The sequence below is a fragment of the Grus americana genome, chromosome 11 (genome assembly GCF_028858705.1).
Source record: "Grus americana isolate bGruAme1 chromosome 11, bGruAme1.mat, whole genome shotgun sequence".
NCBI classification, from domain to species: domain Eukaryota; kingdom Metazoa; phylum Chordata; class Aves; order Gruiformes; family Gruidae; genus Grus; species Grus americana.
In genome coordinates this window covers 13,179,099-13,203,593 of record NC_072862.1, presented here as the reverse complement: position 1 = coordinate 13,203,593, position 24,495 = coordinate 13,179,099, and the positions used below count along the sequence as shown (strand labels likewise).

General features: G+C 41.7%; 2 protein-coding genes across 4 annotated transcripts in view; one reads left to right on the top strand and one right to left on the bottom strand.

The window, feature by feature from the left end:
- MGLL (monoglyceride lipase) overlaps positions 1-24,495 on the top strand; it is a 107,701-nt gene that overhangs the window by 307 nt on the left and 82,899 nt on the right. For both annotated transcript variants that reach the window (XM_054838501.1, XM_054838496.1), the window contains exon 2: positions 17-146. Coding sequence is in view for 1 of the 2 variants with exons in the window: in XM_054838496.1 (XP_054694471.1) it covers positions 128-146 (19 nt within the window). In the remaining variant the exon portion in view is untranslated. The remainder of the gene's footprint in view (positions 1-16; positions 147-24,495) is intronic.
- The window catches only part of KBTBD12 (kelch repeat and BTB domain containing 12), a 40,953-nt gene that overhangs the window by 14,961 nt on the left and 1,497 nt on the right, over positions 1-24,495 (bottom strand). For both annotated transcript variants that reach the window (XR_008578843.1, XM_054838494.1), the window contains exons 2-4: positions 16,445-17,575; positions 15,693-15,963; positions 12,698-12,848 (exon numbers count right to left, since the gene is read on the bottom strand). Coding sequence is in view for 1 of the 2 variants with exons in the window: in XM_054838494.1 (XP_054694469.1) it covers positions 12,698-12,848; positions 15,693-15,963; positions 16,445-17,514 (1,492 nt within the window). In the remaining variant the exon portion in view is untranslated. The remainder of the gene's footprint in view (positions 1-12,697; positions 12,849-15,692; positions 15,964-16,444; positions 17,576-24,495) is intronic.

The window sequence follows — 24,495 nt, the reverse complement described above, 5'->3', positions numbered from 1 at the left end:
CTTTTCCCTTTTGCAGCTCCAGAAATTTCTTAGAAAGTAAACTCAAAGCAGAGGCTACTGCACTTTATCTACAGACGTTGAAGCAAGATCCTTTCTGAAGTCTTGTATCAAAGGAAGGACAAGCAGCATGTCTTCAAAATGCAAAGGTATTTTGTCTTGTTTTCTGCTTACATAGTAGAAATAGTCATAATTACTTGTTCTGTGTGCCGGACAAATTGCTTTCTCATTAAGTTGCAATGGATCAAAAGTTACCCTCTAAGTACTGTTGGATTTGACCCTCACACTTGTTAACCAACAAGCATTTGGATTTGTTGGTTAGTTGTCTTCAATAAAAGAAAAAGATTACACCCATTTCTTAAGGAAAATCAACTTCCAGAAACAAACCCATCCAATATGGAATTGGAATGCCAATCGAGTTGTGATAAGCCCGACTGCTAAAGGGTTAATTAGGATGCCTGAAGTACGTATGCAGGATTGAAACAGATCCTCGCTTTCATTTGCTTGGACATCCTGCAACAGGCTGCAGACATTCCTGAGATCTCAGTGCACGGTGCAAAAACTGCGCACTGAAATCACAGTGTAAACACTGCCTTTCCAAATCCTTTCCAGTGATCAGATCCAGATTTTGAATTCACAGCCTTCAGTTCTGGAGAATTAATATGCTGACGTACCCTCGCAGGTTTTCCATCTGTGCCAATGGACACAATACGCTGTAATGAGCGCTGATGGCATGCTGAAGCAGTTCTTTTGTGCATATGTGTGTATGTGACCACTTTTAAATATAAAATGACTGCAATATGCAAGCAATTTCCACATGAAGGCTAGCTTTCCAGATACACGTGTAGGACTGCTCAATTGTGCAAATCCAAAATGCATTGTGTGGCATGTAATTATGCCCTTGAATATGCCTAGGGAAAGGGCTGCAAGTATAACCTGTGCAAGGTTGGTGGGGCTGCTTTTAAAATATATTGTCCCTAGTACTGTTAAGCTGGTCTGTCAGAGAAATGAGCCCCTAGTGCTCAAAGTTTTACTTGCATGTGGTTTGCCATCTACCTCTTAATATGGACTGTGTTATTTTTTTCAACCTTTTGTGCATTCTCCAAAGGTATTTGCAAGAGACAGCAACATGTAAAAGGGGACTGTAATGCTTCAAATTTGCTACCACTATATTCCTGATCTGTATTTTAGAGTCAGGTAAAGACAAGATCGTTTATGCCTGTATCAGAGCAGCAAAATTAGAACCAAATTCAGTGCCTATTATCATCAGCAGGAAGTTTTCCTCCAGCTGAACTTAGCAGCATTTGATTTAATTCAGTATTTGAATTTGAAAGCCTTCACTGGGTTTGGTTGTCAGCTCCTTTTCCATGCACAGCAAATCTTTACCTGCCCTCACACCTACCAGCAAGGTGCTAGCAGTTTGTACCAGGCTCCCCTCAACTTGTGCTTAAACAAGACTAGCATCCAAATGCTTTCATTACTCACTTAACAGCCCCGACTAAGCAGCATTTGTTCTGCTGGGCTCCTCCTCTGAGGCCTGATTCACCTAAGAGAGCTGAGGTAGGGAGTAATTGTGGTCATGGAATTTTGCTAATCTTTTCCATGCCAAAAAGGGAGCTATATGCATCGTCATGCTGAGCCTTTCTCACAATGGAGTCTCACTGAGCTATTCCTTAGGACTATTTGAAAACAAGAATAAATTTCAGAATTCAAACATTTACCTATTGTACTGTTCTTTATGCCAGGAGCATTATCCTCTTCTATGTGGCATTCTCCACTACTCCTTAATGGTTTGTAAGAGAGTTGCCACTCTAAGGGCAGGACATTATTCCCCTAAATTTATCAAGAAAAGTTTTAAGGGCTAATCAAACCAATTTATCACTGATAAGGCTATTTAACTGATAGCTTATCACATGGTCTTCCTGAGTCTATAGCATCCTTTGGTAGAATCTGAGTTTAGCATGCAAGACAGTTTGCTACCAGGGTACGTACAGTCTACAGAGTGCAGCACAACACAAAGAGATACTCAAGGCAGTTTTAACTGGGAATCAATAATATTAAAGCTCCCCACAGGCTAATTTGATCTGTTCAAAGGACAGCTTTGTGGTGCCAAAGACAGACTGCTGCTGGTTATCAAGCCAGCTTTTCTAAAATTAGCCCAGGTGTTACTAGACTCCACTGAAAAATATGCACTCACTCATAGGAAAAGTCTCCATGTGAAGAATGAAAGAGCGTCTTGTTCAATCAGAGGAATGAATGGTACCAGTTAGGGAACGCAGGCCGCGTGTCAGACAACAATAGCTTTTCTGACTGCCTCAATATTTCAAGGAGGGCAGCGGACAACATGCGCCAGAACTCTTCTAGAAGCATAATTACTGTTTCTTTCTTAGGGCATTTTTATTGTCATTTTCAAAATTGAGTGACTGTGGGGCATAGTAACTTCAGAAAGAACAAAATCAGGTACAAAACTGATACAGTCAATGACTTTTTGCAAAAAATCATGACCATTACCAGTTAATGAAGACATTCAGCTGCCAACCCGCATGATCCACCTCCAAATATTTTTCCTGTATACTTATTAGAGAAGTAATCTTTCGTGACCCATTGGGGCATTTTTCAAAAGTTTAAGAGCTACCACATTTTCAAGCATTTATGAAACATTCATTGGATAGTTTAAGCAACTTAAATTTAAGCTCCTTTAATCCTTCATTATCAGAGACAGTCCTGAAGGTACAAAATAACTCCTTTTTATTTACACCCTCCACAGCCATTTCTGGTAAATCCAATTTCATGTTCAATTTACAAGGGCAAAGCTAAGTTCTCAGCAAATAGAAAATGAAAAGAAAAAATCAGAGGGGAGTAAAGTTTAATTTTCAAGCTTAGAAAAATAGTATTCTGAAAAACAAGAAATCAAGAATTTCAATCTCTTCTTCTAAAGCAATGCTAAGACTGAAATATTGCTAACAAAGGAATCTGAGGATATTAGACTCTACCAGCACTGTTTTGCTGTGTTCCAGATGCGGTATTTGAGAAATACTCCAGTGAGACAATACTCTTTTTCCTCTGTGGAGACTTATGTCTCAGGCCTCTTCCCAAAAAGCCAAATACACAAATCAACAAAAGTAGTTCTCAAACTTAAATCAATTCACATCTGCAACCAAATGGAGGCATCTCTCTTTAATCAGGCTATCCATCATCTGCAATGTGTATACCATGCAAGACTTCAAATTGGCAGGGGAAAAAAAAAAAAAAAAAAACGAAACTTGCTGTGTCAGGCAATTCAGGCTGCTTTGTGCTCCGTCACTCACAACTCCAGATCATCCCGTCCCACTGCCTTCTTCATTTGGATTTATGAAACCATTAGGAGTGCAAGTGGAGACACATGGAATTACAGTTAAGACCATGAAGATTGTCTTTATTTCATGTTCTCTGGGTAGAGCAGCTGAACAACCAAGTTCATCTCTGCTCCTACAGGAGCCTCTGCATGAAGTGGGGGTAACCTCAAAGGGGCTAAGGCAGAGCACAGCAAACAGGGCAGAGGGTTGTAGGTCATTTGAGGGGGACTCTTGTGCCAAGTGACCTGCCAGCAGTGCATGGATCTGCACTCATGACTGTACCTTAAACCACCCAGAACTATAGATGAGGTCATTAAAACACACATGCTGTGGTTGCAGCCTGCCAGGAGTCCCGACAGGTGTGAAGAAGGGCAGCAATTACTGTTTCCATGCCTGGACTGGATGCTGGGAAGGGTCCTTCATTAAGCCACACTCACCTATCTCGTCACAAACAGAGAGGGTGAATTCAACACCACCTGGCTTAGTTCTCTGCATAAAGCCCAATTATATGTCCTTTGTGCAGGGGGAGATGCATTTCTCACTGGGAGTTCTGAGCATTTCTGTCATTTTCACATTCATCGCACAAGAGGATTTAATCTCAAAACTCAGTCTTCCCCCACCCCACCCCTTACAAATACATCCTTTCAACACATTAGGCTTTTTACATTATGTGCTTTCCCTAGGAGATATTTCATATGCCACTGAAGGACTAAAAAAAGCCAGTGAAGCCACCTTTGTGTTCCCAAACCCATTAATGCTTGAGAGCTTTCCATATCACGCTTGGATGATTCTGCAATCAAACATACTTTCAAGGGCATTCTGTAAGCAGTGGTTCTAATGGACTTTAAATTTAACATGAAGCTCCATTAGTAAAATAAATATATAAATAAAATACATGATCTTTATTAAGAAATCAGGATAGAGAAGACAAGCCTTCGATGCAAGAAGGCAAAGCAGGGTAGGTGATGTGATTAGCACGTCTTCAGAATTTCAATGAGGTACAGTTCTGTGCCTTGCTATACCCACACACTGCTCGTAGCTGGCCGAAGACAAAACATATTGCTTTGGCTGAAGTCAGCTGCCTCCCCATTATACCATCCTCATCTGAGAAGACTGAATGCAATTTGAGTCACATCAGCTCTAATAACAGAACACTCCTCCAGCACTTTGACACCATTTCCCACAGCATTCTCCTGCAGAAAGTGGCTGCTCACAGCTTGGACAGGTGTACTCTTCACTGGGTAAAAAAACTGGATGGCTGGGCCCAAAGAGTTGTGGTTAATGGAATTAAATCCCATTGGTGGCCAGTCCCAAGTGGTGTTCCTCAGGGCTCAGTACTGGGGCCAGTTCTCTAATATCTTTATCAATGATCTGGATAAGGGGATCAAGTGCACCCTCACTAAGTTCAAGATGACACCAAATTGGGCAGGAATGTTGATCTGCTGGAGGGTAGGAAGGCTCTACAGAGGGATCTGGACAGGCTGGATCCATGGGCAAAGGCCAACTGTATGAGGTTCAACAAGGCACAGTGCCAGGTCCTGCACTTGGGTCAGAACAACCCCATTCAACACTACAGGCTTGGGGAAGAGTGGCTGGAAGGCTGCCCGGTGGAACAGGACCTGAGGGTATTGATGGACAGCTGGCTGAATACGAGCCAGCAGTGTGCCTATGTGGCCAAGAAGGCCAACAGCATCCTGGCTTGTATCAGGAATAGTGTGGCCAGCAGGAGCAGGGAAGTGATTGTCCCCCTGTACTCGGCTCTGGTGAAGCAGCACCTTGAGTTTAGGCCCCCTCACTACAACAAAAACATTGAGGTGCTGGAGCATGTCCAAAGAAGAGCAATGAAGCTGGTGAAGGATCTAGAGCACAGGTGCTATGAGGAGTGGCTGAGGGAACTGGGGTTGTTTAGCATGGAGAAAAGGAGGCTGAGGGGAGACCTTATTGCTCTCTACAACTACCTGAAAGGAGGTTGTAGCCAGGTTGGTGATGGTCTTTTCTCCCAAATAACAAGCAATAGAACAAGAGGAAATGGCCTCAAGTTGTGCCAGGGGAGGTTGAGATGAGATATTAGGAAAAAATCTTCACTGAAAAGATTGTCAATCATTGGAACAGGCTGCCCAGGGAAGTGGTGGAGTCCAAATCCCTGGAAGTATTTAAAGGACATGTAGATGTGGTGCTTAGGAACATGGTTTAGTGGTGGACTTGGCACCGTTAGGTTAATGGTTGGACTTGATGATCTTAAAGGTCTTTTCCAACCTAAACAATTCTACAATTCTATAATCTGTAACAGCAGTGAGGTGGTAAAGAGTCACTGGTGATAATTAGTTCAGCAGGTGCAAAGGAAATAAGTGCCTTGGATACATCTATATATATCTATAGGAGTGAGACTGACATGCAGTTGAGTTTCAAGAGATGGGGAGCATTCCTACCTACACATACGCAGTGACTTCACCCACATCACTGATACTTGTAAAAGCAGGCAGCGGTGTAAAGCAATTGCATTTCCAATTCTCATCCACACCAAGCTCTTATGCAACTAAATCTGCCAGGCAGCTGAGTCCAACAAGGACATTTTCTCCACACACACCCGCCCCAGGAACCCCCCCCCCCGCCCAAATCCAAGCCTAGACTGCTCATTGCACAGACAGAGCAGCTGACCAAAATAACACCTACAGAGCAGTTGGTATTCCAGATAGGACTGAAAACAGCTTACATACTCCATTGAGAGGGACAGGGTGATGGTGACATCTGAACATCAGACTGCATAGCATTTAATTTGGTTCTCCCAGTAACAGACGGCTGAAATTAGACATGAGCTACAGTCTTTCAGCCAGGGCAGTATATCAGGGAGCAACAAGAGCAGAGCTGCTCCCAAAGGAAAGATGACCAAGGTAATGAGCTCACCGTCAGGGCGCAGCTCCGCAGAACCAAAGGCGGGAGATTGCAGAGGGTCCTACCAGCAGTTATCAGGCAAAAGCCAGGTAACAAGAAGGGGCTGATGTCTCAGGCCTGTGTTTAAATGATGCTTCTGGACCTATGGGCAGGGGGTGTGGGTGGAGCCCCCAGGTGATGCTGGTCAGGGTGATCAAGACCTATTAGTGCCCTCAGGGCACTGACCCTGTAATTCTTTATCGTATAATTAAGTCCTCAGATCACAATAGTGAGCAACATGTATTCTTACTAGTCCCTCTTTGAATTTTTATGAAAGGAGTCTGGGAAATGGAGTAATTCTCCAATACGCAAGTGAAATCTAAGCTTTGCCTCCCGTAAAATAATTCACTATTAAATTGATCTCTGGAATGCACAGTGGATTTAATAACGCTAATCTCTTATGTAACATTTCCCTTCATCACTCTTTAACAGCACTCAAGCTGAGGAGTCTCAGCACTTACGGTGCGCTCTCACTCTGCAAAGCAGGGCTGTGTAGCTGGTTTCTCAGAGAAATTAGGGAGCAATAAAGCTAGCCCTGGCAGGCACTTCCAAAGATGAAACTGAGAAGCACTGTCATTCTTTACTAACAACTAACACAGCATAGCAGATGAGGTAATGCAGTTTGTAGAAGACATGAGGGCAAAAGATTGACTAGAAGCAGGGCTGAAAAAACAGGTGATTGTCTTCCTAAAGATGGTCAACACTTCAGTTCCAGCTCGTTCTCTTCTCCTGTAACGCCTTGTTCTCATTTCCTCTGATCATCCTTAAGTGAGTAGGGAGTATTTCTGATCCCATCTATCAGACCACATTTTTGCCTTTTTTGTTCCTCCCTGTACACAGGCGCTCCGGAGGGTGTTGCACAGGTATAACAGAGCAGAATCAGGCCCATAATATGCTGCTTGTCAAAAGTCCAAGGCATATTTATAAATAGACATGTTTATTTTGGAAGATGTTCTTCATATGCACGTTTAATACTCAAGCATGAAAGCTAAAATATCTCCTTCCAGACCCTCCTGCACAAGTTTTCCTTTCCAGAGAGACCCCAAAGTACATATTCAAATAAGTATTTTATGATAGAGACATTCAGTATTTAATTGAGCCTCATTTAACTGCTTAAAACTTTTAAAAGAAGCTCTCAGCAAGAACTGAGGGGGAAAAAAACAAGTTGTAAAAGGTGGGATGCCAGGCTAAGGAGGATAAACAAAAATTCTTTGATTCCTAAATCTTCCCTAATAGGATTTCTCATTTAAGTCCTTCTATATGTTCTTATTTCTAAAGCAGGAATTATATAACATAAAGGCAACACATGGTTAAAGCTGTCATGGTGATACAACATTTTTCACCAGTGACCTGTATTTCAGAGACAATAGTCCTACTGAATGTGTTTTAACATAAGCTAATGAATATGGCATTCACATGGATTCATTTGGATAAATTTTCCTAATTTGCCTGTTGGCTGTAATGAGTTTTCAGAGACTTAGCTGGAAAGGATATTTTTTTAAGCAAGAGATTAAAATGCATGACCTTAAATAGAGCCCTCCCATCTGGTTTTCTTCCAACAGTATTTCAATTGCCTCTGTCATTAAGAACACAATACTGCTCTTTCTTGGGCTTTCCAACGAATATAGTTATGTTCCTGGGAAAATATGGAGAGAAAGAGCTAAGACCAGTCAAATGGGATGAATAGGAGAAAGGATTTTGAGCCTTAGGAAATGCTGTTCATTTACTTATGAGGATTATGTACACTGTATAAATAGTGTAAGATTTTCTAGGAACATTACACAACAAACAGACATTTATCTTGCAGGATTGCTGATTAAGACACATGGTACAGGTTCCTGAATAATGCCATTACTCAGACCAAAAACTCTAATCTATTTCTCATTTTCCTTCCATCAGTGTGACTCTAGAATAATTCCATTTAAGTCATTAGGGTTTTACATGCTGGAGCTGGCAGTTAGGCTGGGAAGAGTTCTTGGACAGTGACTGCACTCTCTGTTCTGTGCCAAAAGGACTTTTCAGAAATTAACGCTTCAAAGGCTAAGCGTCAGATTCTGATCTGGGTTAGAACAAAGTGAGTCTGACACAACACAACTGAGATCAGCAGACTCCTTACTACAGATTTACACCTACATGGATGAGAGCAAAAATTAGACTTGTATATCAAAGAGTCTGCTACTGCATCTTATTCAAAGCTAGCGCTCCATCTATGCTTTTTGCTTCATATTTCTGACAGAAATTGCATTCACACATCAGAGACATTAGAGAGGATCGACTTTTAGTGCAGTGATTTTTCACTCATGCTCTAGAGTCCCACCTAATCCTGAACGTGCTGACACCTGTATGAACTGTACAGGAAGAGAGAGATCCTGTCTGAAGGAGCTGACAAACTTCATTTAAGCATTTTGTTTTCAAGAGCAGGTTGAAAGAAATCTCATTTCTCTGCAACCCTACTTTATGTATCCAGCCAGAGCTACATATTTCTTTATTTCATGTTTTATTTCTGGGAAGCAGGGCTTGGTCCTTGTGGCATACAGAAGATAACTTGCATTTACCTGCTTCCACCTTGCCTCCCTCCTTCTCCTTCCTTTGCCCCCAGCAGCCCCCAGTGGATCTTCTTAGACGGGTGCAGACTGCAGGAAGCCCATGGAGACAGCGCACCACATAAGGCACAAATATGATATGAAAAGCGGGTGATGGTTGTGGGAATCCAAGCATTGACATCAAGCATGCTTCTGAATTGCCCCTTCCCTGAGTGTCCCGCGACTGGGGCTCCATGGCATCCTGTTAGATGTCCAAGTTCTGCACACATACACTTCACCATGGGGAACCCCCGTTTCGAGTGAGAAGGGGTATAAAGGCAATGGCAGAGACTCCACAAAAGTCTCTCATCTGTAGCACAAAAGCTTAGTCATTATGCCTGAGGTCACAACATGAGGACATCCTATGAGCTGTGATACTCTTCCGAATGTGTCTTTTTGCATAAATTGCCCTCGACAGCATCTTTCTAGACCCCCACAGTGCCCCCCATTCCTTGTGAAGCAGGGTGATGTCTGAGGGATCCACAGCTTTGAACAGCCTGCAATGGTCTTACCATCCTCGTGCCAGTTGCTATTCTTTGGTCTGTCAGCATCAACCTCTGTTCCTTCCATTCCCATTCACTCCTCAATGTCATCTGCATGACCAAGTACCACATCAGCCAGATTAAGAACGCTTTCGCTGTCTTCTTTTCAATGCCATGAATCACCCGTTCACCTGGCCGGGGTTTCCGTCGCAATTGTTTCCAAAGGAGAACTGTACCCACCTCACAGCCCATAAGCCTGAGAACTCACCAGGTAACAAGAACTTGTCACCACAAATGGAACCGTGGAATGTAGCTTTTCTGTGCGAGGTTTTAATTACAGTTGGCGAGTGTGAGTTTACAGCCGGAGATGAGGCCATGTGTGATATCAGCAGGATAAGATGCCAATATCAGTGACTGTATCACTGTTTCCAAACAGAATTCATTTGGAAATTGCTTCATCATTTTGAAACGTCTTGGAAAATGCTTTAATCTTTTCCACAGAGTTTTCAGACCGTGATGGTTAACATTTTCCAACCACATTGTCTTCTCAATTTAACAGATAAATCTTCATTTCCATCCATGCTGTTAAATGTGCATTTAAACCAGCATATTCAAAGGTAGAATTTGTTGAAAAATCATTTTTGGCTCAGTGTCAGGTTTGCCTTTCAATTAAAAAATTACTTCTAATATTATTTGATTTCCTAAGGAAACAAGACTTATGCAATTACCCTCGCTACATGTGTGTTCTGTATCTGCATTTACATTATTTCATCTGCCTCTGATAGCTTTTGTGCCCGTTGGCCTGTTTCAACCCAATGTTACAGATTTATGGACATTAAAGTCCTCTCTACGTTTATGAAAATAAATAATCAGGAGTTTGTGAAAAAAACCCAGACCTAGGTCAAAATGTCTTCCCTGCAATGGATATTCATGTTACCTGATGGTAACTCAGTTGTGTCTACGCTCACTGCAGTTACACCTTGAGTGGACGGAGCATCAGAATGGAGGCAGGCTCAGAAACACAATGGTGAATATAGCACAATCTTTCTCAAAAATCTACTCCCTGGAGCAGCGGGTGAGCTCAGTTCCCTTTGGTATAAATCACAAGCAAGTTTGTTCATTACAGTGAAATTACCCCAGATTCACGCTGTCAAGACTGAGAACAAACACTGCCTTTACGTATGTTTAGTTACATTTAGTGGGAAGAGTGAAGGGTCCAGCGCAGGGTCCAGCGAGTGTTAATCTCAGGGTTACGTGCGTTGGTTCCCTTAGGACTGCTCGAACAGGGACTGCTCATGGGAGGGTGTGTGAACCAACACAGCGATGGAGACAGAACGAGAGCCTGTTCTGGCTCATGTGCCCATCTGATTGCTAGCAAAGATTTTCTCACCAAAAAAAATTATTGGTACTGGCTAGTATGTAAGAAAGAATTCAAGTCAATGTTCAGCTCCCTGAATACTGCAGCACTGGCAGCTATACATAACAAAACGATGCTTTTTATTTTTTTATGTTAGCAAAATGCTTGTGAAGGTCTGTGAGACCATGAACTTTCCTCAATGCCATTTAAACAGGCGCTTTTCAGATTTAATACTGTGCTTTGTGTTCAAGCTGTACCCTTCATTACTGTAATCACTCAGATATGCTTCTTGCTTTGTGAGATCTTGAGGGAAGAAAATGGATGCAGTTTTCCTTATTAGCCACTCCTTTTCCTTGTCTCAGTGTCAGGCTTGCTGTGAAGAAGACTGTCAATTTGTTTTATCACATACATCCCAAGGCGGCTCCTTTTTTTTTTCCTTCCTGACTCTCTTCTGTCATCACAGCATTTGTGGTCTTGATCTCAGAGCACTTCTTACTGAAACGCATGAATACAGCCTTTCTCTTCCCCACTATTACAGCTGCTTCTGCTGCCCTATTACAGCATCAGTGTCAGTATAAATAATTATATATATTTAACCTTTTACAAAGGATGGCATTTCCACGTTTTCAAAGTACCTTTCAAGCTGGGCAGTCAACACTCTCGTTATTTAACAGCATACTGACGTTCTCTATCAGTAACCTTTGACAATAAAGAAATTATTTTCTGTTTGCGAAACTCTCTTTTCCATACGGGCTTCTTTCACCCTTTCTCCTGGTTGTGACTATGGGCCTGTCTCAAGCCACTTAAGAGAAAGAAGTTTCCCTAAAAGAAGACAAGTGCAGCATTAAAGCCATTTTCCTCTTCTATTTTCAAAGACGCCTATCTATTTTAGATACACCCCCTGCAAAACGCTTTCTGTATTATGTGCCAGGAACAAACTCTCTTTTATCCATGGTAGATAACAACCCAGACAAAACCAGGACACCCCTTATACAGGAGGTGTATTAAGTTGATCGGACCGTATTTATTGTGTTCACTTTGATATCCTTGTAAGCAGGAGTAGTTTGAAGCAGAAGGGATTGAAAGGTCCTCAGGTCCTGATGTGATTGCTACCTTCTTCATGTCTGACCCTGCCCACAGGACCACGGGCAAATGGAAGGGCATGAATAACCCACAGCCCACCCGTGGATTAACTGACTGTATGAAGTTTTTTCACCACTTCAAGTACTTTCCATTTATACACCTATCTATAATCCTTCTCTACTTCCTTTGGTCACCTTTCTGGCTCCTATTCTCCTTCCAAGATGCCCCTTCAACTTTTTTCCCATATCATTATGTATGGTCCCAATGCCTCCCTTCTTCATCTGCCTTTCCCTGCCTTACATCATCATTTTCTCCTCAGAAAAATCCCTTGCTTGATGGATTTTTTTAAATTTTTGTTTCAAAACAGTATTTTGACCAAAAAAAAAAAATTCCATCAAAACATGACAAACAAAAGATTTAGATTTTCCAAAAAATGCACTGTGTTGAGGTGAGTGGAAGAGACTGATTCGTTGAATTTTATTAAAATCCACAAATCACGTTGGTTTTGACTGGGAGATCTGAATTCTCTTTTCCCCTGTGCCATTCCTTCATGGTGCTGGGTACGTTCTTTAGCTTTTCACTGCTCACCTGAGAAGTGGTGCTAACAAGGTTTCTCTACCCATCTTTTAAATTTCTTTATTACTTATAGCACACACTGGTACTCCAAAGAAAAGTAGTTTAAAAAGCAAAGTATCTTTGTTCTGTTAATCCAGAGCACTAAACATCCACTTAATTTAACCTACATGAATTAAGGAAGGAAGAAATTACATGGAGAAAAAAAATAGCTCTAGACAAATACTATCCATTCAGTCCAACATACTTTGTCCTACGGTACACAGCAAAGGGTGAGATATTGCACTTCGCAGAGGCAAATTGCTGGAAAGAAGAAAAAGTCATGGTGTTATCTCTTAAAAATCTGTTTCCTCTTACCCAAGACATAAATCTCGCTGTTGACTACGGCTGTGCTGAAGCGGTATTTAGAGTACTTCATTGGCGCGCCTTCTGTCCATTTGTCTTGGCCCGGGTCGTACCGAAACGTTCTGTTACTTAATCGATCCGGCTCATCGTCAGGCAGATCCATCTGTATGAAATATGACAGCCATATACATACAACATTTGGAGCCCTCTGCACACGCCTGCGTGCAATTAATCACAGCAGACAGCTGAGCAGATAAATAACATAAACACATCAATTATAGCTGCAAAGTGATTCATACTCACTAGGGTTTAACGGTACCCATGACTTGTGGCTGGGAGTACGCTGTGGAAGGCAAATGGATAAGAGGGCATTTACATTCTGCGGCAATAAAGCTAAGGATTTGGGTAATAACAATACATTCATGGTCCTGGCTCTGGCAGAACGTACCTCTTTCACTAGGCTGCTGTAAAATCCTAATAATAATAGAGGGAAAACCATAGCTGACATTTTTTTCTTCCCGCTAAAGGTTGAACTCTATTCCCACTGTTACTCAGACTATACCGTGAGTGTCAGCGAGGTACTTTGCTGGCCTTTCTCAGGCCTGCGTAGATACGTAACTTCTTCTCAAGTCATTTGCACGTTTATTTAGTCAGCCTGACCAGGGTAACGTTGTTCAACTGCTGTAACTTCTCCTTCAATAGTTTTCATAATAAGCTCCTAACCCCCCGCTATATCTTTGCTGCCATAATACTCTTTTTGTACTCACTCCTACTCCTCTTATTCTTTCTAATCTTCTTCCCTTTTCTCTGCCCGTCTCGTTTGATGCGGGGAGCTCGGATTATGTTTGCTGGGTACAACACCCTCGAATATAAGCCTACTGCTACATCCAGCAGCCCACCTCTCCATCTCAAAGGTCTGAAATCTTCCTCTTAGCCTCACCAAACACTTTCTTCCATTTTAAGAGTCCCCAGTAACTAAGGCTGGAGTCGCTTGGGTTTTTGACTCCGCTGGCATCAGTGAGGCTAGAGCAACGCTGAGCTGGAGCAATGCTGCAGTGAGTCGAGCCCTTGCCCTCCTAAGCTGTCATTTTATGTCCTGGCTTGACTTTGTCTTGTCTTGTTTCAATTGCAAAGGCCGAGTGGGAAGGGAACATGTATTTATCTCTGTCCTGTAATGGACACATGCATTTACAGCACTCTATCAATGCTGCGTCCTTAGTATTTGTTCAGGATTGACAGAACATTCAGTGCTGTTCGAGCATAGGGACAACTCCTGCCTCGACGAACTAATTTGCTTTCACAGTGCAGCTGCGGTAGCCCCACGTATACGATCACTGCATCTGACAGGGGAGTGTGGGAGACATACAGTGCCAGAAGAATTCAGCGCTCCGCAGTGCTGGTCTTGAAGCACTTTTTTTGAGAGCTTTAGCTAATTTGTTCTGATCTGTTCAGGTATGCCCTAATCTTACAAAGCTGTGGTTTTTAATCAATTACTGTTAATCTGCTCATCCCAAGCCTCTCTCTATATAAACTCGGACTCCTGCATATTGTTACTGATAGTACTGGTCGGCAGGTGTCCCCTTCAGGTGTTTCGGAATCGCCTGTATTGTTTTTGAAATCATTCTTGGTTCAATATTCCTGACTTGTGCTTCTAAGCCACTTTCCCCCTTACAATCTGTTCTGGAGAACTATTAAGAAAGACGAAACTGGTCGTCTGACCTGAACATCATTCTTTGTGATATAACGTATCTTTCAGTTCAAGTGTTTTTACAGACAGATTGTTTCTACATTAAGTGCTTTCATATTTTAATTCTTTAAACAGCAAGGTAGCCTTGCTCAGTTGTTTCAGTACCAGAAATACTCTCCGATCTTTCTGTTGTCTCCTTTGGGGACTCCTGCACTCAAAATATCCAAAGAGGTGGAAATCTTGTTTGCTGAATGCATCTCACTTTTAAATACTTCTAACAGTAATTTATTTGAAGAGAACACAAGCCAGCAAGATGCGATGACAGTCTGAACATACTGCTGTCGGCAATAAGGATTACAGGTGCTCTACTTCGTTGTCAAGTAAATGTGGGGCTTTATCTTGAATGCTGAAATTTAAACTGCACTGAGCAGTAAATAAGAACGGGCTACGATCTTAAAAAAGATCTTTCACACTGGCAGCAACTGGAGAGAGCAAGCACTGTTCCTGAGATCCATCTTCCTTGCAGTATAGCTTTGTATATTCCCTGTCCTATTGAATATGGTATCTGTGGCCCTGCTGAAAATTCCCATTGAAACTTTACATGGCCAAGTAATGCAACTGAAACAAATAAAGGCATTGGTTAATGCTTTGACTTTTCATTTAAAATAGAATATAATGAAAATCAAATAAATGAACTTTAGTTAACCAAGAAAGTTTCCTGAGAAATCGAGGTGAACTTTAAATTTCAGATATAAATCTGTCCCTGATATTTACCTTTGTAAACGTTTTTTGAAGACAAGGCTCGGTTAATGGCCCCTGTATGATTTAAATACCATTATTTACTGATACGTAGGAAAATAAAGAGGATGGTATATAAAGAAAGGCTGAAGTTAATCTATTTTTCACAGCCTGTCATGGCAAAAAGTGCCAAATAAGAAGTAAATATCATCCTAGTTATTTCAACTTTTTTCGCAAAAATAAGGTGTTTAACCCAGTAGCTATTTAAAATGGAGCCCATGTTGACACAGGAGATGTATTTTAAACTCTTGCTCACTGTGGACATCTCTATGAAATAGCCGCCCTGCCTGAAGTTGGTATTTACAGCGAGGATGTCCTAAGATGGATATTACTCCTCTTCGCCCTGTTTGGTTTTCCTAGAAAAGATGTTTAATCAGAGGAATGCAAGCAATTTATTCTTCTGTTATCACTTATGTACTTTTCCTATGGAAGAAGCACCACAAAATTACACATCAGATAAACCAAGCATAGCTCTGCTCGTTAGTAAAGAAACAAAACAAAATAACGGGCACATTTCTTCACCTGTGGTGTCCAGCCACCCAGCACGTAGAGCTTATTCTTCACCGTCACCACCACATGGCAGGCTAATGGTACTGGAAGAGGCGCCGTGCTTCTCCAGGTGCCTTGCTCCATGGAATACTTCTCCACACAGTTTGTGACCACATACTGATTTTTCACTTTCATTTGCCCTCCTATTACATAGAGATCGTTATGTATAGTGCCCAATGCGTAGAGTTCACGGAGCTGAGTGGTGCACAGGCTGTGCCAAAACTGGTTTCCTCGCTGGTGGTATCTGTAGGAAAATGCAAAGTTGTAAGTACCCTGGTTTCCTGAGGTCCCATCAGCTTGTTTTGAAACGTTACCCCCTTCATTGTCAATGTTTATTCAGACAATGGTACAACGACAAGAGGAGCTTTCTCCTTCACTGAGAAGTTATAAAATTGAGCCCAATGTTTGCAAGATGAAGCTTTTTTAGTATGAGGAATCCTAGGCATCCTTTCAAAGGCATTTGACTCCAGTTAAGGTAAGGACTCCCTTATTTCTGCATGTGCTGCTGAATCACAGTTTCCACTGAAATTAGTGGGGAGATCGAGAGCTCAGCACTGCTGAAAAGGAGGCCACTTCATCTGCCTCAGTATGAATTTACTTCCTTAAATTTAGGCATCTGGATTTGAAAATGCTGTCACCATTTTTTAATTTTATCTTTAATCCAGACAATATCTGGTTTTCTTTAAAATGGGTGCATTTCTGATTTTCTGACAGAGGGTACGTACCTATAAATTTCGATGTTCCTGGTCTTTTGTCTAGACATTTTGACGGCACTTGCCTCGCCTGCCACAATAATATCATTTTTCTCAGTGACAACACCAGTGCAAACACATCCTAAACCCTCTCCATACTTTGGAGAGGAAATGAAGTAAGTCTTTTGTGTCGCAGGAGCATAACAAAAACTGGCATCTGCATAGCTACCATGTCTTGACCTAATGCCGAGAGAATTGTTGCCGATGCAGAGTAAGAGATCGGTAGTCTCCATGCCGTATCGCAGGCTCAGAGAAGGGTGGTTGGATAGTTTGATGGTTTTCAGGGCTTCCTCAAACATTTCATTGCATTCTGAATTGCACAGGATCATTGTGTTCCTTTTGCGGGCTTCCACGAGAAAGGAAGGGCTGACAAGTACCAGTCTCACTTGCTTCAGGAGCTCTATAAGGTGCTCTACACGTGACTTTCTGCTGTGCTTGACCCATCTAATGACGAGGTCTAAAATGCTCTCCTCCCTGGAAATATTCAGATCATCTGATTTTATGAGAGTCAACAGCTGCTGGAATTCAATCTCTAATATTTCTTCCTGTAAGCTCACCTCAGCAAAATGCTGATATAAGTATTTCCTTGCTTGATCAGATAAATCTTCTGCCCCAATGTGGTTTGCAAAGTAGTAGATGCCCACACAGTTGGAAGCATCCATATGGTCCATCATGTACTGCTGACACACACTGAAAACATCTTCCATCTGCATGAAATATGCAGCAAGTGCAACAGTCTGCACATTCTGGTTAGTGAGGTGCAAATCTGCGCTGTACATGTAACCGAGTATTACGGAGATGCTCTCTGCAGAGATGTCATACAGTACCACTTCTCTTTGCGTGCATTCCACCAAGCCACAGGTAAACATGGCTTTGAAATAGGGGCTGAAGGCAGCCAGCACCACCTTATGGCAGGGGAATCTCTCACCTTCTGCAACTAGAACAACATCAATTATCTCTGTGGATTCTTTCATTCTCTTTACTTCTTCCAATAAAGTCAAGCTATGGCGCTGCTTTCTTTTCTCCTCAGACTTGTGATCCATGGCTGATCTCCAAACTGTTTTTAAATCTCCTCAGAATTCAAGGTCTTCATCAGGAATGTTTCTAGAGGTAGAAGCATAACATTGTCCAATAAGAACAAATTATTGGGCAAATTAATATTTCTGTTAATATCTAAAGCTAGTCATTCTATAGGGTGTGATATAAATCAGGAATGCATAAAAAGCATGTAAAATTATGGTGAGGTATCAGGGTCAAGAACTCCAAGACAAAATAAAATAAAAATTGACACTTCATATTATCATCAATAATTGCTCCACAAGTTTTGTGATTAGTGAAAGAAAATTACGGACTTGCCTTCAAAACAGTCTTTTCCAGCTGCCTTCTCCCTCCTTTGGTGAACCTGAGCCTATTAAAATCGAGGGAAAAGTTTCCACTGACTTTAATAGACTCCAGGTCAGGCCCTTAGTCCCTTGGCTATTCGAGTTTTGTCTCTCACATGCACCTGAAGGACATTAGTCCTTCTTTAGACGCTGAAAGTACCTTATATTTTCAACAGCCCCTTAGGTTAGACAGCTACAATGGAGTCGTGCCTTTTCAGCGCTCACAGCTCCCCTCAAACTAGGAGTTCTGCCTAAGCAGACTTTCCCCTTTGGAAAGGGTTTTACAAGACTAAAAAAAAATTAAAATGGGAAGACATTAGCCTTGCTTCTCTCATTAGTTTTTACAGTAATCCACTCCTTTGCAAAGCAGGTGGGAAATAAAGCCACTACTACAGCCCAGTTCACCGGCATTTTACAGAGGCGTGAGTGGATGTGTGGATGTCTAATGCTCTGCCTTACCGCCAGACTTGGCTACCAGCTTGCAGAACGGTTTTGATTCCAAAGCCCTGTGCTTACGCCCTTGCAAAGCGGTGAGGGAGCTGCTGCCTCATTACTCTACCAATGGATTTTCCTCTGCCCCATCGCGCCCCACTTTACCAGTAGTTTTCTCCCCAGGCTTCAAGCTGAGAGAGTCAAGTCAATGTTGTGGGCAGAGACAGCTTCCACCCCTGAAGTACGGTGGTAGAATTGGCAGGAAGCAACTCGGTCCAATTGGCCAGATTCTTTACTCTTTCACACCAAAGTGTAGGTCAGTGGTTTCTACAGAGTTGCTACTGGTTTGTTTTGGGACACATAAAGGATTAGTAACAGCTTTCAAGTGCTGTTTAAGTGCTGCAGATTCACAGAGTTTTGGTTCCACTTACTGTAAGCTCAAGTGGGATTTTTAATTAAATTGTAATTACTCACATACTCCCTCTAGTTTTATTCATGAGGAAAACAGAAGGAACTTCATGGTCCTGGTTTTTGGAGGGGGCCTTTCACTGAACCTCTCTGGCTTTCAGATCAGCAAGGGGCAGACCGTGAGGTACCGTGGTAGAGCTGTCAGTTGGAGAGTGATGTTTCCCCATCACTTGAGGGATTCCAGACCTTAACACAGTGTTTGTCTCTAATGTGGTAATGAAACAGTTCTGTTGTGGAAATGCATTAAGGACTCATGTCATGAACCACCAATACGCAGACAAGTCCTAAAGTCGTGGTATACCCATGTTTGAAACACATTGTAAACATGCTATGAATTGCTTAATGGGACTATTCAAATGAGTAACATTCCTCACCAGCTTAAGTATTTGCAGGATCAGGGTCTCCTATGACAGATTGAACGGGCTTTCTCAAATGATGAAAGCACAAAGAGTAGTCTTAGTTTCATGAAAGAAATATGCATCAACATAAAAAACGAGTATATGAAATTCTTTGAAATCCACCTAAAGGCATTTTCACAAAGAGTCCAGATTTCTCTACAGATCTAGATAGATGGAATTTTTAAAATATTATAGTTATTTCCCAGGTGAAAAGGAAATATGCAGCTATATTATCAATCTCAGACCTACTCTTCTAGCTGTTCGGTTGTTTTTGGAAGTAGTCATCATTCTGTTTTAGCAAATTATATAGATTCTTCACTTTAAATGCTAAATAAAAAGCCAGGCATGCTCAAAGACTAGCATTTCCTTGATTTTATCAATTCTTTCAATATTCCAAATCTGGAACTAGAAGCAACACATCTGAGAAATGAATCTGGGTTATTACCAGATTTTAAAAATGGATTTGGAAGACAAAACATTAACTTCATAGTCTGAATGTGGGCCAAGCTCTGAGCTCTTCTTCTGGTGCTTTTAAAAATCAATCAAAGGCAGTAAGTTTAGTACAAAAAATAAAGCAATGGTATTTCCAAAATCTAGAAATTTTTTTTTTTTTTTTTTTGCTGGCTACATTGAAATTAAATACTGCATTTGAGAAAATGTATGTCTTAATCCTACATCGAATGCCTCTAGAGCAATCTTTACAGTCAGTAGAAGCCTTTTTTGAGACAGAAATTGTTCCTTTTTTTAATCCTACATGATAGTTAGATGACCAGTTTATTGTTTTCCCCTTGTGCTATTTTATCACCTTGTAATATTCGATCTTCACTGCATTTTGAGAAGGGAACCATAACATATCTCAAATATCATGCATTATAAGTATACACATCTTAAGCAGATGAGCAGTCATGTCTTTAACCAGGTCGTCCACTCTCTAACTTGATCAAAGTGTTAATAACTACCAACAAGACCACAATGCCATTTAGCAATCTGACTAACCAGCGTTTTTCCTCCAAAATGATCAACTTCTCTCCTTTCTCTTTTGTGACATCAGAGCTTCATACATCCTCTGGCTTTTCCATAATGGACAAAATGTGCATTTCTAATGTGAAGAACAAGTGAGATGATTAATCATCATCATCCTTCCCAGACTTTTGTACAGATCAGGAGGAAGCAGTGTGTAGAACTGAGTTATGATTTCACTTCCTTTGCTGGTCACCTTTAAGTTTTCTTTCACTGTTAATTTAGCTTTCTTAAGAGCAACACTTTGTCTTTGATTGCACTGTGCAGCAGATTTGTGAATTTTATCTGTTCATTGAACAGTGATGAGAGTATCTGGCACAACACGCTCACAGCCGTTTTCTCCTCTTTCATTATAAAGACGTTAGCAATAGGGATCTTATAGCGCAACGTAGCTCATGCCATTTATGTGCTACTTTAGGCACAAATTATCTGATGGATAAATCCTACACCCACCACCCAGATGACGGAGGGTACCGTCCATCTGCACCCAGTGTGGGGTGGTCTTCTCTGCCACCCACAGAGCTGGTGGGTGGGCTCAGGGCATCCTCCCCTGGAGCAGCAGCAGAGCTACGGACAGCCCTCTCCTGGAGCTGGTCCACACCCAACCATCACCTCATCCCTGGGCTGAGTTGTGCAAGGGGTCTGCACCGCCTGCAACCCTCCAACCTCCTCTTCACCCACCTCCTGAGGTCCGCAGAGCAACGCTGCTTCCCCAGGCAGAGCCATAGGCAGGGCTTGGTTACCTTACGCTTTCAAGAAGACAGTATTTGCCTTTCCTCCTAAGAATGCACCTTCATCTCCTTGCTTTGATAGCTCACCAAGCTCCTGACTGAACTGTACTCAATAAAATCATGCGTGTATGCAAGTCTACTTTCTCCATCCTACAGCTGAGGAAACTGAAGCTAAAAGGTTAAAAAGAAAACAGGATTAAAACCCAGGGGTGAAATCCTTTCATTAACTTCAGAAATTCATCCCTGTGCATTAGCTACAAACTTGTCACTCCCCTCCTGGCTTTTAGCAGTGTTTAGGTGAGGTCATTGGAAGGATATTAATATTCTCCTTTATATCACAGGAAAGACTATTAAAGGGTAATAATGAAATGGTGCTGCTTTTCTTTCCCCTCTGGGTTACACAGGAAAAAGATGGAACATTGATATTAAAAGAAAGGATAAATGTGATACAAATATAATTTGCAGTGAGACACTATGCTGAGATTGTGCCAGAGGCTGGGTTGTCATTATAAAACCTCCAGTGCAAGGCTCAAATCCTTTGTAATGTCACCAGGAGCTGAAATCAGAGTTAGTGCCTTGTTCAGAATTTTTGGATATTTTTTTCTTCTATTGGGAAAAATGGATTCAGGTGCAAATCTTCATTTGATTTTACTTTATTTCAGAGCCGTGCTGTTAATTTTCCTCCAGTTCTGGTTGCTACTTTTATTTTTATATCAGCTGCTTTGTTAGTCTAATGTCACTTTTTTTTTTTCCCTTTGTGTCATGAACCTTATGAAGAGTCACATATAATTTTATGCAGGAGGTACAGCATACGTTTTGCAAGGCAGTAGGGTGCTGCATGAGCAGTTCAAAACATAAATAAGCGCACTGCTGTGAGCTCAGCTCTACAGCTTTTATGAGGCTATCAAACTATAAATAAACGCTGTCCTCAATTCTCCGTTACACTGCAGCCTCTTTGAACTGCCCCAGCGCAAAGGGACTGTAAACCAGATGGAAGTATCTCACCAGGAATTTCCCTTAACCTCTGGGGAAAAAACCCAACTACCTTGTAATTAGAGACATTATTTTGTCTGTATTTGTGTCCGGGACATAGATTTTTTCTTGTCTTTTCCCCCAGTCCCAAGGAATCTCCTCTTTCCTGCGCCGTGGTGGGAGGGTGGGAGCAGCGGGACCTGGCCCAGAAGAGGTCACAGCACCCAGCATGGGGCAGGGGGCACCTCCTGCATCTTCCTCTTCCTCCTCTGCGCTTTTTTTTTTTTCTTTCCCCTTCTTTGCTTTAATGAGGCTGCTCTCTCTTCAGCCTGCCTCCCTTCAGGTGCTGAAAGGATCAGAGTTCAGTCACATCAAAGAACCGGTGCCTCTGCCTATGAATTATTTGTGCTTCCTTTGTTATCAGTAAGCTGAGAAGCAAATCTGTTAATTGTATGCATTATGACATTTGGCTGACAGCCACAGCGAGGCAGAAATCAGTACCCAGATGATAATAACGTTATAATCTCGGGGTTTAATTATGAAGGCTGTGCTGGCATTTAAGATCAAGATTTTAAACCGTGCAGTGCTCGAGAAGGGCAAAGAATAATGCTAATCTTGATATAAGGAAAAGATGAAATAAGAATAAGATATAGAAAGGAAGCTTCCAGGGAATTATAGGTGTTCCTATATCTATAGGATAATAGGAATTGGTCTCTTAATTCTGATACCTGGAAAGATGCTGGAAGAAATTATTACCTGATTGAATTATAAGAAGTTAGAGGGTAATAAGGTGATAAAAGCAGCTATAGCACCTATTTATCAGGAACAAATTGTGTCAATCCAATCTAATTGTCTTCATTTTTTCAGGGATAATAGGGGATAAATTAGATACTTTGTCTTGAGTGAAATTACTGATATGGTCCTACACGATATCATTAGGGACAAATTGTGATGAAACCAACTGACTAAATCAACATAAGTTAGATGCCCAACTGGCTGAAAAAGCAGATTCAAAGAATAGTTACTGGTGGTCAGACTGGGAAGCATTTCTGTTCTGTGCAGAAAACTCAGTTTCAGTGAACACTTACTTTCTTGCTTTGACTTAGATATTTCTTGAATCAATTTCATCCATTCTGTCCCAATAAAATATGCAAACTTGTGGCAGAGCATTAAGTGGGAGAACCTCCAATTCTTTTTAGGAAATTTATGTCTATGTGGTTTGAGAGGGCATACAGGTAAGTGTCTCTAATAACTGGTTCTCTGTGGCAATTAGACATTTAGCGTTTGGATGTGTCTCAACTATCACCATAACTACTAGCAGCCAGGGCACCTTTTCTGAAGTTTTCCATATTCTGTCAGTTGCTCGTTACTCAGAGATTTAGGATTTTCAGTTTTTCCAAGGAATCTAATTAAGATAAAAGTCCAAGTTCTGCTTAAACTCCCTGTGCAATTTAGGAACTGAAGCATCTGCATTACTTTTAAAGGTAAAACTTAAGCCTTAAATTGCTTAGACAGTTTTAAAAGGTTTGCCAGATGACGTGATCTCCGAGTCAGAGCAAGAACTCTCCTCGCTCAGCCCTATCGATCTCCCAGGATCAGCCCCTGAGCAGGAGCGCTTTCAGGTGATCCGAATTGATTTATTGCTGGCAGGGAAGGAGGAATCTTGAGGTTTTGAGACTGTGAATACTACAAATCAAATTATGTCATTGGCCTATATAAGATAAAGTATGACAATCCTTCTGAGAGGTTTTAACTGTTTTTCTCCCTCAGTCCCCGTGGCCCCTTGTTGATTTTCACATGCCATCTGATACTGCCTGAGTCGAGGCAGTCTGAGCTCTCATGATATCCAAGTACGGGCCAGCTCCTGCTGGGACGCGTGCTGCTGGGCATGCTCACAGGAGCTGTCTTAGCCGGTTACAGTCTGGAAGTGGTGTAAAAGGAGGCTCTCGGTGCAGAAGGACAGGCTGCTGACCTACAAGCCGCTGCTATAGACATAGACAGTTGTGGCATCACTGCATCCCTGCTGCTGTAAGCATCCCAGTGCCAGCAGAGACTGGAATCATCTCCAGTCAGACTGCTACGGACACGGCCTGTCCTTTCTGCAGTACCTTATTTGTTTTCTTACTCATTTCGTTGCTCTTAATTTAAAATAAAAATAAAATGGGACTTAACAAGGCTTTTTGGGTTAGGAGAAGCTTCACACCTAACAGTGAGATTTTAAACAGTCTGCAAAGCTTCAGAAACTGTGTTTGGGAGCACATTTGACCATCGGAGACCTGAAGATGCTTTGATCAGTTTTCAAAGCCTTTGGGTAGTTTATGATTCTGGAAAGATTTGACAGTTTGAGCTCCGTTTACTGCCAAGACAGAGGCCTAGATGTGGGATTGGATTAATATTGATCCTATCTCAGCAAATACCAGGCTTTTTTTTTTTTTCTTTAAACTGTTATAGATTCATGAAAAAAAATCAAAGCAGCTGAAAATGAAAGACCCTGTGGGCCATCTTTTCAAATATGCCTTCACCTGACCTTAATCTTCCTCTGATTCAAAGCTCAGTGAAGTCAGTCAAAAGAATCCCACGATTTAAGTAGAAAATGCATGTGGCTCTGTTCACAAACAAAT